General features: G+C 39.5%; 1 protein-coding gene across 3 annotated transcripts in view; it reads right to left on the bottom strand.

The window, feature by feature from the left end:
* tacr1a (tachykinin receptor 1a) overlaps window positions 1-7,959 on the bottom strand; it is a 44,815-nt gene extending 36,856 nt beyond the window's left edge. For all 3 annotated transcript variants that reach the window (XM_030059157.1, XM_030059159.1, XM_030059160.1), the window contains exon 1: window positions 7,553-7,959. In XM_030059157.1, coding sequence (XP_029915017.1) covers window positions 7,553-7,959 — 407 coding nt within the window. The remainder of the gene's footprint in view (window positions 1-7,552) is intronic.
* Window positions 7,960-20,323: the final 12,364 nt, after the last annotated feature.

Here is a 20,323-nt window from a genome sequence, read left to right as displayed (position 1 = left end):
CGTGTGGCCGCGTGTGTGTAGCCTGCTCACTGTGATGAATCAGAGGTTCATATGAGGCAGCAGGGAGGTTGAAATAACTGTCAGTAATGAAAAGGCAACACAGTCTCCAAAAATAAAATGCTGCCATTTTATGTTCTTGCAAACCAACAAATACACTGACATGTTAAGGTTTCAGGACCAAAAATACATTGCATCAGCATTTATATTTTGTGGCGCCTGCAGTAACACGTGAGTATCACGTGACTCTACATTAACACTGACTAACATTAGCTTCTTAGCTACTTGCTCCATTAGTTTCGCTAGACACCAAAACTTTGTTATGGTTAAGGTTAAGGTTACTAAAAGGTCATGGTTAATGTTAAAAACACTACAAACAAACATGGCTCTTGCTTGGACTTGAACCCCAGTCTGCAGAAGCAAAGTCGTGTTGTTAGCCAAGTGTCTTCAAGAACAACACTGAAACTTTGACAGAAAATTTTCTAGTATTAATAAGTGCTGAATTTTCAGTGACAGTTATTTGGAGCTGACAACTATACTTCAGACTTACATTTAAAGCTTTAAGGGTTTTAGTCATGGTTAAATGAGAACAAAACAGCCTCTAAAACTTTGATTTTTCCTTAAATTTCCCCATAGGTACCTTCAAAATTTCCATATGATACAGCAATGTCAGATACATATTCTGTATCTGCAGGCTGTAACACATTGAAGCTAAAAATCCGATTATATTGAGAGAAACATTCCAACCCCAAATGCCATTGTTTTACTGCAGCACCATCACATCAAACACAAAATATTTATATGTCTTGACATGTTTGGTATCTTTGGAAACCTTGGGATCTCCACTAGAAACATAAAGCTCTGTGAGTTTTAATAAAGTGTCATGAATGTGTAATGGAAAAATCCACAAATATTAAAACTTTTTCATTCAGCAGAAATCACACATTTCCCTTTTGCCTATTTAAATGTCAGACCACATGCATTTAAGGAGCACATATTTGCATTTTATGTTACATTTACGGTGCCCATATTTGCATTTTACTTTACGCTTATGGAGCACATATTTGCATTCTCTTCCGGCCTCATAAAGAGGCAGAAAGAAAAAGGGTTGGAGAGGGCAGAATAACTTTAAGTGATGATCCCTCTCGAGACAAAAGATGGAAAAGGAGGGAGGACTAGAGATGGAAATGGAAGGATGGAGCCAAGAGAGTTATAAGCCATAAGCTGTCATTAATATGCTATGGACTGCAGTTAAGTCATCTGCTGCCAAGTCTGGGTCACACTGCATTAATTCGGCCAAGAGGAGCAGGGACAAGGAGGCTGGCTGATTCTGTGGGTGGAAACAAGTGATGATATACAAGGAGATTTCGGCCTGGACCAACCCGTGGCCTGTAAATAACTCACATACGCTTGTGTGGCAGGAGCCCAGAGGTCAGACGGTTGAGGGTTGGAGCCCCTGGGTCGGCTTGTTGCTGTCCCTCTGTCAACAACTACCATCAAATTCCCTTAAAGGAAATGTCCACCCTGGGATATTCTGAGACTGCTACATATCACCAATGACTGAGAGGTGATGTTCAATATATTTCGGGAGTTATTTTGCGACAAGGTGCTGTAATTCACTTTCCTGCTGGCTCACCTACTTCTGTTTCACGTTATGATTTTCTGTGTTTCCCAGAAGGCCTTTAAACATCTCTTCCTTTTCTATGATGGATGGATGATGGCTTTCTCCCTGTAAGATGGTTGGGCACTGGTGCAAAATGGTGATTCTTTTTTATTTTATTGTTATTATTAGTTGTAGTATTAAACAAGAACCATGTGTAACCAGTAGGTTAAATTGTGCCGGCGTGGTCGGAGAGGGCCAGCCAAGGTACTATTTGTCATTAAATTCATACACTGTTACAATCATTATGTTGACAAACTGTAACGCATTCCTCTGGTCCACAGAGCGAGGATTGCCACTGCTGCTTTGCCTGCCTGCTTGTTTTATACTCTGTAGATCTGTTTTATATTTTATTGTAATTTATTTATTTGCTGGTTTTTATTGTTTTATTGTTTTAATTCAAGGAACCTGCTATCAAGGGGCCTGTGCCTATAGGTCTTTTTAATGTGGGATGCAGCTGAGCTGAGCCCGGGGTGCGCGTGTGCGGTGGGTGGCCTCCTAATTTTGTGAGTTCATCTCTGGTTTGCAACATTGTGTGCCCTATATGGTGGTTGTTAGTTTGTAAGCCCTGTGTGCTTTACTTTTTTTACTGGCTTGTGGTGGGTTTCGTATGGCCATTGCCCTAGCACACCCTGAGTTAATGCCTATCTGATCCCTGTTGGTTAAATAACGCCTGGGTAAAACCGTATCTGTGTTGCTTTAGCTTCAGGCCAGTCATTGGTAGCAGGCTTAAATGTATCTTATTTATTTTCTTTCTTTTTAACTCTTATACAGGAATTGTTTGTATACATACTGTGTTGTAATAAATCTTATTTGGTATCAATACACGTCTCTGTACTAATATGTGGTCCTACTTGTGTGGTGGTTTAATGACTCCCTTTCAGTAATTTTAAGTAAGTAATTTTATTTACAATACTATACCATTGAAACGGGTCATAGTACTAAATAAATTGATATTATTATGAATCTGATTTAGCTATTAGCTGTTTTCCATTAGCAGTCCATAGGCAGGTACACACAGCATTCACCAGACACTCACAACATTTATTTGCATGCAACACTATTACATAGTTTCTATGACACTGACAATTATACAGACAAATCTAGCATACATCAACATATAGGTACCTTCAGCACTTTCATCCAGTATAAACACAATATTACAGTACTACATTACAATTGCAAATCAGACTCAGTCAAATGAATATTGACATGACTGGTTGTTCAGTGTCCATTTTTTGCACCATGGGATTTTTTTTTTTTTTTTTTTTTTTAGGAGCAAAATGCATTGTCACTGTTTTCTTTACATTAAAGATAAGACACAACTCACTCAGCCACTGAGCAACTTTATGAAGCATCAGTGGTCAGAGGTCACTTTCTCAGCATCTCTCTGATCATAAGACTGTGTCATCAGCATACATCTGAACATCCACATCCTCTCAAACAGATGGAAAATCACTGATATCTGAAACTGAACAGCAGTGGCCCCAAGATTGAGCCTTGTGGCACTCCCATTGTGCATGATTTTACTGATGACATTTTTATATATATATATATATATATATATATACAAACACATTGTGATCAACCAGATATATAAGATCTTACCCAACTCAGTGTACAGTGGCTAAAGTACACAACCCCATTACTTGAGTCAAAGTATTTATCCTCCTGGTCAAATATTACTCCTCTAGAAAAGCCAAATTTTTTTCTTGAGTTAAAGCACTTGATTACTTGCTTTAAAAATACTTATGTATCTGAAAGTATATTTTCTTTATAGAACCTCATAACTCTTTGAAACCACCTGATGAATGCACTGACACGCTTGTAGAACCACTCCGCTATACAAATGTTAATCACTGCTGGGTCAAATGTTTGGTAACAAAATAGAGCAGATGCATTTCACTTTGAAAGCGGCTGTATGCACTTGTTTCGCAGAGCTGGATGACATATTTCCGCTCACCCAGTTGAGCGTGAGTATTGTTTTTTTCCTCCTGTGAGACACAGTGTTTTCCAACCAACTGCATTTTAGAAAGGAAAAATCAACAGCTGACTTCAAAGCTCTGCTTAAAAGTAATAATTAACAACAACCTTCATAGAAATGTAGTGGAGTCAAAAGTACAATAATTGTCTTTGAAATGTGCGAAGTGCAGATACTAAAGAAATGTACTTAAGTACAGTATTCAAGTAAATGTACTTTGTTACTGCCTACCACTGTGAGTGTACCAGTTGAGAGTTTGAATTTGGACAATTTTGATAGAAGTATTGGATGACTCATGGTATCTAATGCTTTATGCAGTTTGAGAAACACTGCTCCTACCACCCCTCCTTTATCTAATTTAGACTTGGTTACTTCCATGAAGTAGAAAGTCTCATTCAGTCTTGGTAGAATAATTATTCCCAAAACCAAACTGCATATAGTGGAGTAGATCTTTGTTGTTAGGATGTAACACCAATTGTCAACTACCTTTTCAGCCATCTTAGAAACTGTATACTAATTGTATATAGTTGCTAACTTCTTGTTTGTCCCCACATTTATATACTGGTGTTTCAATTACTTTTAAAAGATGATGGAAATGTACTGTCTTTTAATGACTGATTTGTAATATCAGTAATAGGAGTGGCTAAGTAATTTCTATAGTTTTTGAGAAAGAGGGACAGAGGGACAGACACCACCTTTGATATATGTGTCATCACATTCTTTACATCTGGCCAGTTATGCCAGTTATCCAAAGTAAGAAGAAAAATACACCAAACAATAAAATTTATCAAGAACTGCAAGGTGGCCAACAGTACAAGATTGTTTCTACATGGTCGGCAATGTGGCCAACTCTCTTCAGAGGAAAGTGGTAATTAGAAACTGAAATCTCAATCAATCTCAAGTTGACATCATGTGCTAATTTGCATATAAATGTATTTGCTACAGCACGCAAATAGTACAAATCAGCCTGAGTTGAACCTATTAGTGAGGAAATGCTTTGAGAATCAGGACATTAATACCAAATGGACAGCAGTGCCGGGAAGCTCTCTGGCTTGAATGTATGGAACTTTGCAGATCGTTTCAGGACAATCAGGGTGAAATGGTAAATGGAAATAATTTCTTCTGCTTTTCTAGTTTACTGACCACTCAAAGCACTTTACAGCGTCTGCCTCACATTCACCCATTCAGACACACACTGATGTCAAACACAGCCATGCAAGGTGCCAAACTGCCCATCAGGAGCGGTTAGAGGTTCAGTATCTTGCTCAAGGACACTTTGGCACACTCTCTGGAGGAGCCGGGGACCAAACCAGGAACACTGTGATTACCAGACGACTACACCAGACACACTGATGCTTCAGGTAATCAATAGAAAAGCCAAAAAAGCAACAACAAAAATATAATAAGAGAGAAGAGCATCCCTCCACACTAACTGACATATTGCTGAGTTTCTCCATTTGAAACTCAAATTGATTTAAAGTATGTTCACTCACTGGGAATTCCTCACCACACATAAGAAACTGTGAATTTAAATGCAAGAGCTTTAGTGCAAAACAAAAACTTTGTCCTGAACAGCAGTGAGTGAGCACTCTGTCCAGAGAAGGCTGGACTCACCAACAATAGCTGAACATCTTCACAGGCTCCACTCCCACCACACGCTAAAAAAAGACATTTAAGTCTGAGGGTTGCAGTTTTCTGACTTCACTTTACATGATTTCTGTGTAAATAAGTCAGACTGTTGCCTGGAATCTGCTTCAAACACTGCCAATAGGTGAATGCATAAGGCCAATGGTATTAAAGAAATATTTCACTCATATTACATACTTTTTGTATCAAGCGCACACCGTGGGCTGCCTTCAAATTCCAATGAAGAAAGCTTTACTCTCAAGCTTTCATGGATTATTTCAAAAACACCAGCAATTTCTGATCCAGTAGAAAAAACTGGATCCTTAATTGCATGGTTTTACAACAGAAAAATGCTTTTGTAAGTTTGGTTTAAAAAGCTCACTTTCTTCATACAATATAATCCAGGTCTCCAGTAGCCAGTCTTAAGCTCAATATTTCCCAGACACACATATTTTCTCTCAAATATTGCTGCAAAGACAACTTCCACAAAATCCTCTGACACATGGCCATGCTTTTCCATTCCATTAGCCATCAGAGATGGCCGGGGTTTTTGGAATCAGAGTTTACCATGAAGGCTTGAGAGTAAAGCATTCTTCTTCAGAGGCTTAAGGTTGCACATGGTGAGCACTTGATACAAAAGGTATGCATTATAGGTGATGTTATAATGAGAGATGATGAATTTGATGTAGCCTAATAGAAAGAGAAAGGTGGTATTATTTATCTATTTACTTCACACTGCAGTAAAAGTAAATGCCACAGCATCTACAGTTTAGGATCTTGCCTTCACAAAGCTTGCACAGAGACACTTGAATTCTCCTGACTAGTGCCAGACTGTTGTGAATAAAAAAACACATTACACATTCTATCTGAGCTGCAAGCATCTTGGGAAAAGCCTTGTGACATTAACAAATCTCTTTTAAAAATTACTTTAAGATACACCATGTTTTTTTGGGAAAGCCACCCAGATTGAATATCTCTCTCTCTCTCTCTCTCTCTGTGTGTGTGTGTGTGTGTGTGTGTGTGTGTGTGCGGTTGATGTGTGCAGCTTGTCACTGTCTCACTCCGGGTGAGGGCTCTCGCTTCCTCTTGCTCGCTCTCAAGGGTAATTGAATTTTAAAACACCGGAAAAGGTCGAGTTCACAGTTTACCCGCTACAAAAGAGATATTGCTGAGGAATTACAGGCCATTACTACCTGAGTCAAAGAATATAGAGCTATAAAAACTGCCGATAAGCCTCAGGCTGTGTGGAGACCACTTTATCGCATATGGCATTAGAATCATATGTGGTTAGGAAGTGGCAACCTGTGTCGTACACTGAGACGTGCGTGTACACACACACACACACACACACACACACACACACACACACACACACACAGTCATGTTTCCATCACTTCAGAGGACATTACATTGACTTACATTCATTTCCTGGAGATTTAACCTAACCATAACCCTAACCACTACCTGCCTAACCCTAACCCTAACCTTAACCTAACCCTAAAGTTATCTTACCTTTAAATCAAGTCTTCACCCTAAAATTAATGATTTTCACTAAGGGGACTTGCTTTTTGTCCCCATAAGGGAGGTGAGTCCCCACAACATGACTGTGTAAACAGATTTATGTCCCCACAACATTAGCAATACCTAGACCACACACACACACACACTTTAAGACAAAAACTGCCTCCAGTTTTTGTCTTAAAGTATCTTGCAGTTGTGTGAGTGGCTCCAGTGGGAAATTGACACCCAGCCAAAGAGTGTATTCAGCCCACACCTTAAACACATGCAGCATGAAAAAATAGTTCTCTGCTAATCACATGGACAAAAAGAGCCCTAAGGCAAACATTGTGTTCATAATGCCTGTGGTGGTGGTTTTTAATGTACAGTTATGATTGGGTAAACAAGAAAAGGCTCATAAATACATGCTCTGACACTCGGAGTCTTCTATTCCAAGGAACACCCAACCCCACAAACACTGTAAGATAAGACCTCATAGATCTTACAGGATAAAAGTAAATTATTCCTAAAATATAGTGTTTAAGGAGGAAGTTAAAAGTGGCATTTTTGTACTTTATAGGGGTTTTAGTGATTATTTCATTTTGGATGTGTTACTTGGAGAGCAGCATCCTAAAATTGATTGAAGGAGGACTGCAGGATAGATCCAAAGGATTAAGGGTGTTTCTTGTTAGGTTTATCTGGATGATCTGAAGTAGTTATGATTGGGCTTTCCCGTTTCTCGTTAACTTCTGCAGCAGATGCGCAGGCGGGCCGTGGAGGCTGCGGCTTACCTGTCCAGAGCGATGGCTGTCATAGAGTAGATGCTGGCAAAGACAGCGGCGATGGGAAAGAAGTTGTGGAAGCGGCAGTAGTCCAGTCCGAAGTACCATTCGTTGTGCACGGCGTAGGTGAAATTGATCACGGTGTTGAAGGCGGACATTGACGCCTCGGCGAACGCCAGGTTGAGCAGAAAATAGTTGGTGACGGTCCGCATGCGCTTGTGCGCCATAATAATCCAGATGACTACAATATTCCCTACCACGGACACAATAACTATACAACTGTAGGCGATGGCCCAGAGCACTATTCTCCAGACTGGTTGCACAAACTGGTTCCAGTACATGGTCCCGTTATTGGTGTCGTTGGAGCCGCTGCTCCCGTTGCTTAGCGCATCAGTGCTATTGAATAAGGGATCCATTTTGCTCTAAAGCTATAATCAATGCCAAAGTCAGAGCATAAGATTTGAATCTAATTCGTTAGGGGAAAAATGACAAAGTGAACAAAAGTTTCCTCCACTGCCGCGCACTCACTTCTAACTGCACATGACGGTGGAGAATGTCCTCTTGAAGACACAGCTGTCTTGGATAATGAGAATTCAGGAATTCAGTGCGAACGATTCACGTGGAAATCTCGTTGACCGGCTACCTATCTTTTAAACTTTCCGCTGTGCGTAAAAATGGAGCTCTGAGGCGCAGCGCAAGGTGTCCCTTCATTGCAGCGGCGGAACAAGTGTGTCCCACTGAGCCGCTCACACATATCTGAGTCCTGTGTCCTGCGTGTGTGCTCCCTCTCCCTCAGCGGCTCCTGCCTCTGTGCGCTCTCTCCTCTTCCTCCGAGCGGCCGCGCACCACCTTATGGAGCGTGCAGTTGCGCGCTCGTCCAATAGGCAAAAGGCTTTATTGTTATGATTATTGATGAATGCCAGTAAGGCATTCTTTCCAACACATTCAGATTGCACAATGTATCCTGCGGGGGTGTTATAGCTCCCTTTCCATTTTAATTTACTCATACTTGCCTTGTATATTTCATCTAGACAAGAAAACTGTGGGTGAGAGGAGAGAGAGGAGGTGGTGATGCACGGTATCACCAACTGACAGGTGGACATATAGTCAGAGAAATTAATTCGGACAGGAACAACTTATTTGTAAGCAGCAGTAGTTTTAGCAGTACTAGCAGTAATAGTGGCAGTTGTAATATTAACAGTAGCAGCAGAAATAGTCCTACTGGCAGTAGAAATAGTGAGAGTGGTAGAAATGTTAATAGCAGGTTTCTGTTTGACTCCAGTTAGAATATGAATAATCCATAAAAGCAACAGGTGGGAATGGTGTTGCCCACAGAGTAAATGAAACATCTGACAGTTAGGATATGATTTGTCATCTCTGTCATGCTCCCTGGAGTGAATTAATCTCCAAATCAAACTTTACACATCCACTTTTTTCCCCTGAATGTGGTGTGCAAACGTGAGTCACACTGTTTGAATGCCTCAGTCTCATTACTCGTTGCCCCCTCTGGTGGTATCCTTTGTCACACAACCTTGGATGTACACTGAGGATCAGCTGCTTCATCGAATCTCATCATCTCTTAATGAAAAAGAACAAGAGAAATCCTGAGAAAAAAAATCATAAGGAAGCACGGCAAACAATACAGCAAAACTATATGAGCCTGTCCCCATAGTGCTATTATAGGAATATGATATCATATAGGAGATAATAAATATGGATATGATGACATATAAGATAATATAAGATATTCCTTTATTAGTCCCACAGTAGGGAAATTTCCAGCATTACAGCAGCAAAGTGGATAGCAAAATATGAAGCATAATATATAAATAGCAACAAGCAATATAAACACTAAACAAGGAATATAATACAATTTACACACTGTAACCACACTCTGAGAATAACAGACATACAGGAACATTTTGTATTTGGATTTTTCTTCAGGATTTTAAGCACAAAGGGATCATTCATTATCAGAGGAATATTCTTATTTTTTTCATGTACGTTTTCACTAAGCACACAGAGAGCAGGAAATGAGAGACATGGCAATCTCAAGTGTGGCCACCAAGACTAAACAATCAAAATATGATAATTTTAAAAATGAACACAGATTGCCTGCATTGTGTTGGGACAGCAGTAAGAAACAGATAAGAAGGGCTCAGCGTCTGCCTGTCCAGATCTGCTTGGCATGGAATCCATGACCCCTCGTCCACAGATTAGGTTTTTAAAAAGGATTAAGCACAAACTGTCACCTTCTTTTACGCAGATATCACTAACTGGGTTTTCTATATGAGAGGAAAAATATGGGAGGCTGCTGTTTTGCCAGATGTCACTGGCACAGCATCCAGGATCAGTGACAAGCTTTTACAGATTAATGATTTCCATGTTAAAACTCTAATAGGCCACATAATCCTCTTTTTCCAACACAGTTAACTGGTTATTTTGCTTCAAAACTAGACAATATGTAAACAAAGAGTGCAAACAGTTATCAGCAGCTGTTATTTCATTCTGAGTGTTTTGTGTACATAACCTTATGATAAAATGGGGTTTTCCATTTAAGCATATTCCTGAGTAATCTCATTAAATTAATCTTGTTTTTTCCCCAAATGTTTCGGATTTTGTCTTTTTTATTTATTTATTTATTTTAAGCATATTACTGCAGTCCTAAAACACATAATGTGCCCATACATTGCCCAAAATTTTGAAATAAGAGACAGAGAAATGGCCCTCATATGTTAATATATCTTTGGTTAAAGCATGTGTTCCTACAACACAAATATGTTTCCTCATAATTAAAGCTATATATGTGATTAATGTTAAAAGTTGTAATACAAGCTTTAGATCTTAACATTTATACACCCAGGTGTTTTTCTACAATAAAAAAGAACAAGACAAGCCTATTGTCTTGCTGTTGAAATGAAGATTTGTGTTTCTCTGTTTTGTTTTGTTTTTTATTGTCACTGCAGGAGGTTTCATTGTTTCCTTTTCACTTCGAGGCCGTTCAATCTGAGGCTCAGAGTAATGAAGAGTTAACTTCTGCCCCTCACAGAGCACAATATTGAGAGCAATTCCCTGCTCAATAGAGGATGAACAATTTCCGGTTAAAGCAACGCTCAGGTCTCAGAGGTTTTCACACATCACACAAAACACTGAATGGTGTAATATTGACATCTCTATTCCAGCAAAGGTCCTGTAAAAAATTGTGGAGCTTTATTTTGAGAAGGACAGCTGCCATTTGAAAAACCTCGTCTCACAAAATGAATGATGGAGCAAAATTTAAAAAGGAATTAAAAATTAAAAGGAACTCATACAAAGGGCAGAAGGATAGCATTAGATGATCCCTTCTTCCTTTTTGAAAGCAACCTGAAAATATTTATTAATAAATATAAAATCAAATGAGTGCCATGTTATGATTTGGCCCCAAGATAACCATAACACCGGCATCAAATGAATTTCTTTTTTAGCATCCAATCAATGACACTTTTTCCCTCTTATCTTAAATTTTGCCATCAGTCTGACATCCCCTCCTTGCTGAATCGACACAGCATGCATTTAGGTCTACATCTGTCAAATGCCTCCTCCACTAAACAGAGACATCTTGATGACAAGGTCAGAGTGAGTGAGAACAAACTGCACTGAGGTCAAATCAATTCAACAATCTATCTGAGTTGTGTCTGAAATGCTTCAGACATTGTTGACAGAAACATCATCGCTAGTAAAATCCAACCAAGCCAGCCAAGCATGCTGCAGTCAAAAATAAAAGTGAGATTCAGTTTCCAGTGTATTGTTTATTTAGTGCAGACTTTCATTAGTGTCTCTGGTTTTGTAGTCAAGATCACCTAAGGCAACATCAAATCAAGACCAAAGGGCTAAAGGGTGTTTTCACACATGTAGTCCGTTTGCTCAGGTTCAAAGCAGTGGGATAGTTGATGCTTTGCTACATTGTTCATTTACTTCAGCTCAATTTCAAAGAATTCAAAGGAACCAAAAGGTATCAACATAAGCTATGCCGGAGGTGTCAGCCTGCTCATTGGTCAGGGTCACACAGAGAGCCCTCGGTTTAAAAGCAGAGGAAGGAAATGTTTACTGCGGAGATGTTTTTGCCTTCTGCCACTTTATTGTACAAACACATTTGGCCAATACAATATGGGCGCCATCAGCAGCTTTGGTATATCTTAATTATTGCAACGCTCGTTTTGGCTAAATATCAGCAAGTCATCGAGCTCTCATGGAAGCTCCTGATAGAGTCATGAAAATGTCATCTATAGATTCGTGACATGAATTTCTATTTGTCAGCGTGACTTTAAAAGTGGTGTGTTTCAGTTGGGAGTATATTTTGTGTTTGTACCATGTATGATGGGGTAGCATAAAGACCCACAAACTGCACATCAGGAGGCTGGTGAGGTGGTAGATGGGTCAGTCAACACAACTTTCACACAGGCGAGCTGGGCTCAAATCCAACGTGAAACCAGTGTTTGTTTTCACAGATCGAGACCATGTCCACTTTCCAGCTTTGGTGCCTAAACCTGACCTCTCCCTATGTGGATATACATTTATACCAGCAAAGCTACCGAAATTTAGACCCCTCCAGTGGTGGTCTTAGCCATTTCCAGCCAAGGAAATTTTGTGTTCATGGACACAAATTAAATTCATCTCCATATGCACGAAAAAGCAAAGTCTGGTTACTCGATATGAGCTTCATTTTGTTCCCATGTTGCGAACTGCTGGTTGCTAACACTGATGAATTGCTTCTTTTTGTTGTTAATTAAGAGTCCATAACGCTCACTTGAGCTACGGGAGCTGCTTCCTGTAGTTGGGTCAAATCTAGGTTCACATTCACACCACAAACAAACGGCTCCAGAACTCATTTGTAGCCGTGTGGAGAGAAACCACCTCCTCAACAGGGTCTCATTCGCTTGTTGTGGTCTGCACCTGAGTGTGATTGCTGGTTTCACACCGCTAAGGAGGAAAGCACCCCACAGTTTGATTCACGGTGTGAAAACACTGCAAGACAAGACCTAGATCTTTCAAATGTGATCTTGAACCTCTCTCAAGGTCTTTAGCCCTAAGCTTCACCACATTACTTCACAACTGACATCCGTCAATGGTAAATCGAAAGTGTGGGTGACAAAGCTCTCACATCTCAGAGATAAATCTGCAGTCTCACATATCCATTATGGTGATTAAGAGTTATTGTCCCCCAAGGGAAGCCAAGCAGGGCAGAGGAGGCACGTACCTCTTTCACATACCTCATCAAGCGCTTTCTTTATCTGTGGAGAATTCCCTTTGGATCTAGGTTCCCACTAGAAAGTGAAATATCAACATATCAGAGTATAATAAAAATTGATGTATAGAGAGCGAATTCCATGTCCTCTTCTCCCTGGAGTGATAGAGGTACTCCTCAGTTCAGAGCAGAGATAAGGACTCACGATCAGAATACACTCTTGCTGTCTTTGCTCGTTGTGCTCTCTGATGGAACAGCAGTCTGATGGCCATTATCACAGAAAGTACATTGACTTTCCACTTGGCTGGCATTCCCATAAGACCTCTTGACATTCTATAACTCAGAAGATCTGATTTTTCACATTTAATTCACCCGTGAAGACAGTTATTGAAATCTCAGAATGGATTTCAAACCATTGAGAAAATGGGGCTCAGTAATGCTTTTCTAAACAGGAAAGTCCTGCCTGAACACTTTAATACTGTTAAAAACAGACGTTAGTCATGTTGCATGGATTTCATTTGGTCATTTCGTGGTGAACTTTTCTTATTTCTGTGAACTGGCCAAACACAAACAATGTGACATCACATGAAGATATTTCCACTTCCTAAAACAACCAATTGCAATCAAATAATAATGAGAAATCTAATGTAAAAGAGGCAGAGATACCAAACTGCAGGTTTATTTACATACCATATTTTTTGGACTGTTGGGCTAGTCAATAAAAACTTATCCCTGGTGAGTTTTATAACCCAGTAATTCTCAAAATACAGCTTGACTTTATTCCAGTGTTTACAAAAATCTTAAACAGCCTCAAAAATCTTTGCTGTCTCTCTCCACTATGACTGTCTAATAAAGCAAAATGCACAAAATATAATCCTTATATTATAAATCAGTATTTAGTGTGTCTACCCTTTGGCTTTATCACTGCTTCCATTCTTTTTAGGAGACTTGGATTGATTTTTTCAGAGAAATCTGCAGAGATATTTTTCCATACTTCTTACACTCAACCTAAATAATCCCAAACACACTGAGTGATGTTGACAGTCCAGTTATCGGCATGGATCCTTCATGAAGCCTTCAATCAAAGACATCTCAGCAAGTCCAGATGTTACATATTCCCTGTCTTACGCTGTCCTCCTATCGGACAGATGGTTGCACTAGGGCTGTCATGAAATTCAGCAGTCGATACCAGTACCAGTGAATTTCCACGAGTCTCCATACCCATTCCAATACCATGGTAAAAACAAAGAAAAGAAACTCAATCACTTCAACATACACTCCTTTGTTAAAATCTGTTGAGCATTCAAGTATTTAAACTTTCAAGTATTTCAGAGAAACAGTAAGTCCACTGTGCTTAAATAACAACTTTTTAGATTGCTCAGAATTTCAATTGCAAGATCCAGCAGAGAAATGAGAAAAACATGGAAATAATAAGTAGGTTTATATATAATTAGAAAAAGAAACAACTATTTAATGGGAAAAACTTTGATTGTACAGTTTGCATATTTTGTTTTGTGAATTTATTATCTCATGAGCATCGGCCTTGAATGCAAAATCCTTCCATCCACAACTCTCGCTGTGTTTCTTTTGTTGAAGCCGAGGCAGAGCTGCTATTTTTCTCATGTGTTTGTCTCTTCTTTGGCACGCACTTGAACAAGCGTAAATCATATGTATACTGCCCCCTAAATAAATGCTAAATCTAAATAAATACATCCGGTACCTATGGTGCTGTAGAAAACTGAAACCGTCATATTTTTGGATTATTGGCATCGACTGGGTACCGAGGTATCAGTTCCCATGACATCCCTGGGTTGTAATGAGAGTAAAAACTAACTCCACATCTCACTGGTCCTATTTTAGTGCTTGAGTCAAAAATTTTCTTCTCTTTTGTCCATTTCCTTTCCTCAGTGGTGTCTTTTGACAGCCACACATCCTTTCATCCTGCAGCACTGAGCTGCCATCTCGCAGCAGAGGGATTGACAGAAACACCTGTGGATTTTTTTCAGATGTGAAGCAATACTGCAGCTTGATGTTTTTCCTATCTCTCTGAGATGAAAGCTCTATGCGATCTCTCTGGTGGTGATTGTTTCAGTGCTCTACTGGGTCTGGCATTTGTTAGGAATCCCATCTTGAAGTCATTTTTGCAGCCAGAAGCTCCTGTTTTCTCATTTGACTTACATTGTTTGTTTGCAAGTGAATTATCTTAAATCTGATCTCATCAGAAATATATTTCTTTTAGCTATTTAGGATGAGAAAGAAATGTGTCAGGCAGCTAAGTTGTGTTCCCGATGTGAGTGTTGCTGTTTAAAGGAAAGTCATAATGTCACTATGAAGACCTTCTGTTGGGAGGAAACAGCCACAACTTGCAAGTTTAAGATGTATGTAGGATTTAAAATGACACTAGGGTCCACAAAAATAAAGTTTATGTCCCCCAAAATGTGTGACCTTGACTCTACTGACCAACTTGAAATGGCTGCTTCACATGAACAGTATGAGTATAACTAAGAGATTCACCGAAAAAAAACCAAAAAAAAACCAACAACTTTTTTTCATGGTTAGATTTTCAAATATGCCACGATTTTCACACCTGTTGCGGATGATACTTCCACGTTCTGTGAACAGAGCTCTTGATACGAGCCAGTGTGCCAGCAGGCAGGGAGGTGGGCAGAGACTATTTGCATATCGATTCATTATATTTTATCTATACGATGCAACATTCTATTCTATAGTGATACCTTTGATGATTTTTGTATAAAATGCATGCTTCCTGCCTGCCTAATCATCTGACTCCAAGAAACAGTGATCTCAGTGTGCTCATACACATGACAACATCTCTGACTGAAAAATTTTTGTGTCATCTCATGCAAGAATCAAATGGCTGGGCTTAAAAGTTCCCCCAGCGCCCACTGGGGATTTTAATTCCATTATTTGTCAAAGCTGTTTGCCCTTGATTTGTGGCACCCAGTGACCTTCAGCATCTGTACGGGGTGACAGGTTTAATGCACTTCACAGAGATCAATAATCCTGCCAGTCAGTTAAATAGGCCTTAATTTGTAAGGATGACTTGGCCAAGGTTTGGCAGACTTATCTTATTGATCTTATCTTGCAGATCGTATTGTGCAATGCATTGTCACCCATCCATTCATTCACTCATTCATTTGTTTTCTTAACCTGCTTATATCCGTTCAGGGTCATGGGGGGCTGCAGCCTATCCCAGCATGCACTGGGCAGAAGGCAGGTGAACACTCTGAACAGGTTGCCAGTCCATCACAGGGCAGTGTATGATTATCTCATACTTTATTGATCCCTGTAGAGGGAAAAAATCTCCTTCTTCTTGCTTCCCTGCACAGGGAGGTCAGAGGTCACGGTCTGACACGACAGCAGCTCTGGGGAAGGATGTCATGTTTTGCCCAAGGACACTCCAGCAGGGCAGATACAGATCAGGGTTTGAGCTGGAATTAACTGGTTAAAAGACTCCAATAACACATTGAAGGTAACCTGGTTACTGATCTGACCCGTGGCTCATGCTTCATGTGGCGACAGACGAAACAGCGTGAGGTCAAAGTGATGCAGTCACAGCCAAAATGACTGGGTGCAATCAGACTTGTATTTGAGGAAAAAATTAAATGGCCTGAGGAAGCAGTCCATATTTGATAAAGATGCAAACTGCTTTTGCACTAACACTATATCACCAGTATTTGGTCTCAGACACATTCTGGTGTCTTACACATTTGTATACATTACATTAAAATTCTTAACTTTGTCTTCAGATATAATATATATAAATATCTATCTATCTATATTTATATCTATCTATCTATCTATCTATCTATCTATCTATATCTATATCTATATAGATATAGATATAAATATGACTAGCACTAGTACTTTCTATGCTCTTTTCCATTGTGACTACACTAATATGAATGTGTCTTTTCCCTACCAGAAAACCACATGCACAATCCCTTTTATAAAATGTGCATTAATAAATATGATCTCAAATATCCTCAAGTAAAATCAGCTTCCCTCTCTTTATTGAAAACTACAAACAAATTAAAATAAAACCTTGCAAGTGGGATGGAAAGTGACCCATTATAGAAATGACAAAAAGGTAATCAAAAACATAAATCAAAAACAGAAAATGGCCTTCCTAAATGTCATACTCTTAAATTGCGGAACACCATGCCCATAAGCTCACAACAACAACGTGCTTGCACCATTAAGCATGCAAGAAAACATGGAACATTTGGAACTGGGAAATCCCTGCTCATTTAGGGTTATTCCGGTTTCCTGTTCATTTGACTTCTGAAGAAGGTCAATGCATGGCTGCCAGATGGATTAATAGGTTCACATCCAATTTACCGTTTATTTTATAATAAATGTATTCCAGTGGGTTTTACTGCATAGTTCATTAATCATTTGTGGTGAGAGGAAAGATTTGCAATTTATTATCGTTCTGTTGGTGGGGATTTCCGGGGGTATATGATTTTCCTTGGACAATCAAACAGGGGAATTTTAAGACAGATAATAACTGTATCAAAATGATTTTCCAAAATGACTGCAGGATATAACAAGACCAAGACATATGGAGAAAAGACCCACTTTGCTTTTTACATCACCAGCATAGACATGAAGGCTCTGAGTGCATCTTATTACATTTTAATAAAGGAAAAATATAATCAATGCACTTACAACATTTATGTTGTAAGATCCAAATTAGAATGGATGTACAAATGCTCATCAGTTTATTAGTTTTCTTATTATCTTGACAGGACAGGGCAGGTCATCCTTTTTTAACTATGCTCCAGAATTCTGGAGCACACACACAGTCGTCGTGTGTGTGTGTGTGTGTGTGTGTGAAGGGAGTGGAAAGGGGGTAGGGCAAGAGGACATTGTAAATGAGTATATCTTAATGCAGAAAGAACTGAAATAAGAAAATGTATGTGTCGCACATTTGCAATAAGATGAAAGATGTTAAGTCTTTCAGCAGGAGAATAATTTAAACATGAATTTAAAAAGATGGTCATTAAAATAAAAAGCACAGAAATGTGAGAGGGTAAGAGAAAGGAGGAGCAAATTTATCCCGTAACTGACTGAAAGAGCAAAGTACCTCCTTGTTCACAGCTGACCAAATCTCAATGCCCCTTCGTGAATACCACAGTCTACATGTTCTGTCACTGAAACTCTCAGGCCAAGAGGAATTTTTAATAAAGGCAGTGTGGAGGGTAAAGCTTTTGTGATGCAAGACACTATCAAAATGAGTAACGCTATATGCTCAAAGGTGCTTAGACTCATTTCAAGCTGATGTCAGGTGAGATGGATGCACAGTGTAGGGATGTGCTGTGCCACCAGGAGGTCAGATGGCTGAGTCGAGTGTTTCATCGCACACGATGCAACTGAGGACTTCTTTCCCAACGACAGCGGTCACATTCAGGTGCTCTCAGATGACAGATGGCGTTTCTTGTCAATGCAACAGACCTGCTCAGTGCACTGACTGTTCACCCTCAAGGAGAGCACATATCATCAGCCACCTGTTGGACCTTGTCAACGGCTTCAAGGTCACACCATGTCGACTAAGATCAATAACCAATCAGTCAATCAGTCCTTTATTTGTACAGCACGGGCCATGCTTTGCAGCTCAAAGTGCTGTACAATAGAAAGGAACAATTCAAAGACATGGGGGGAAAAACACACTTACATAACAATAATACAACTGAGAGAAAATACTATATAATGTAATACTAATACTAATAATGTAATAGATTGGCATAAAAGAGTGTTTTAAGATGCCCCTTAAACACCTGTACTGATTCAGCTGTCCTTAAAGGGGCAGTGCACAAAAACTCTGCCAGTCACACTGGTGGCTTTGTTGCTCCAGCGCCACAAAGCTTTGCTCAAATGCACATCACTTTATTTTAAATTGCAATCCCAATGTTTCCAAAGACACCAAATATGTCCCGCTGAATTTACAGGGAAATATGTATAAAATTGATGTGCAAGGTATTTTCAATTTGATGTAATGCTACAGCCATAAAACAATGTCATCATGACTTTGAATAGGCTATTTCACTTAATATATGTGTGATGTTGCTTGTGATGCAGTTGTACAATAAAGAGAAACTGTTTTTCAACTTAGAAGCGGCAGGAACATTGAGGGGAAAATGTGAGTTTAAGGGGTTAAAACTGAAGATAGAGAGTGTCCACAAAGTGCATAATGATAAAATAATCCCCCAGCGTAGGTTTTTCTCCTTGTTTTAGGAACAATTAAAAGATTGCTGTTTGAGGATTAAGCTGTTCATATTATATTGGAGCACATATTAATATTTTGCTTCATATAATTCAACTGTGGTAGCAACACAAATGACCAGGTGTCCTGATTTCCTATCACAATTCCCCCAAAAAACAAAGCAAACTTACTTTAACAGATGTTGTTAAGGAGCATGACTGAATTAATTTATCACCACCTCTCCTCTGCATGTTCTCTTTTCTCACTCTTTCTTAATCTCTTCTCATGTCTCCCTTTCTTTCCCTTCTTCTGTCTCCCTTTCTCTCTCTCTCTCTGCTTCTTCCAATATCTCCCCTCCCCTTCCCCCTTTTTCTCTCTCTCCCCCTCTCTCCGTTTTCATCCAGCCTTTCTCCACACAGCCATTGATGAACTTCAGATGCAGCTGACTGAGTTTCTCTGAGCAGAAGTTCAGCTCTCTCCACCTGAGGGACTTCTACAGGTGTGTCCCTGTTGATAAGTACCCAGAGACAAGAACACATGCACAGGTAGTGCTCTCTCCCTCTCCTCAGCGGTGCTTATCTGTGGCTCTCAGGACGGGCCCAGAGGCTCGCTGACTCCCACCTGCAGGATGTCCTCTCAGTAGTCACATGGTCTTCACTAATGGTGCAAAAGAACAGTTCAAATACTCAATAGTGTTAAATTCAGTGTTATGTCTTCATATTTTTTTTCCCAAGATGCTAAATGCATTTTAGACTTTGTTCCCCGAGCACTGTCTGAAGTTGACTTCAGGTCAAACACTTACTACTTTACTAATTACTATCCCCTGCTGTGACTATGTGTGGATGTGTGTGTTGCACAATGTGTGTTTGTTAGGGGTTCTGAGGTTCGCCTGCACTTAAATTCAACTTTTTGATGTGATGTAGTGTGTACAAAAATAAATGTCATTTGCTGCAACTGAAACATGCAGTGCAGATTTTTATTTGTAAACCAAAGAGGGGTAAATATAGAAAATTAATGGGCCCTCATAGTATTTTATACTTTGTTACTAACTGGCTGTCAGCTGTTGACCTGTGGCTCATCACTGGTTTGTTCACCCCTGTCCTGCAGAAGCCAAATTTGGTTTATAATTTTTAGTGTCCCCTACTAATTAGGCAACAAAAAGTCAGATAGTGGTGATGTATGCACAATATGTTGACCCTCTGACCAGTAAGCTGTCTTCAATCACTTTTTCCCATCGGATTCCACAGACTAAGCTCATACAGATTTTCATTTTTTTATGCCAGTTTGAATTTTATGTAAGACCTTTTGCCATTTCTCCCACAAAAGCTGA

The sequence above is a fragment of the Myripristis murdjan genome, chromosome 9 (genome assembly GCF_902150065.1).
Source record: "Myripristis murdjan chromosome 9, fMyrMur1.1, whole genome shotgun sequence".
Lineage (NCBI taxonomy): Eukaryota > Metazoa > Chordata > Actinopteri > Holocentriformes > Holocentridae > Myripristis > Myripristis murdjan.
Note: the sequence above shows the minus strand (reverse complement) of the source record. Positions and strands in the feature narration are given on the sequence as shown.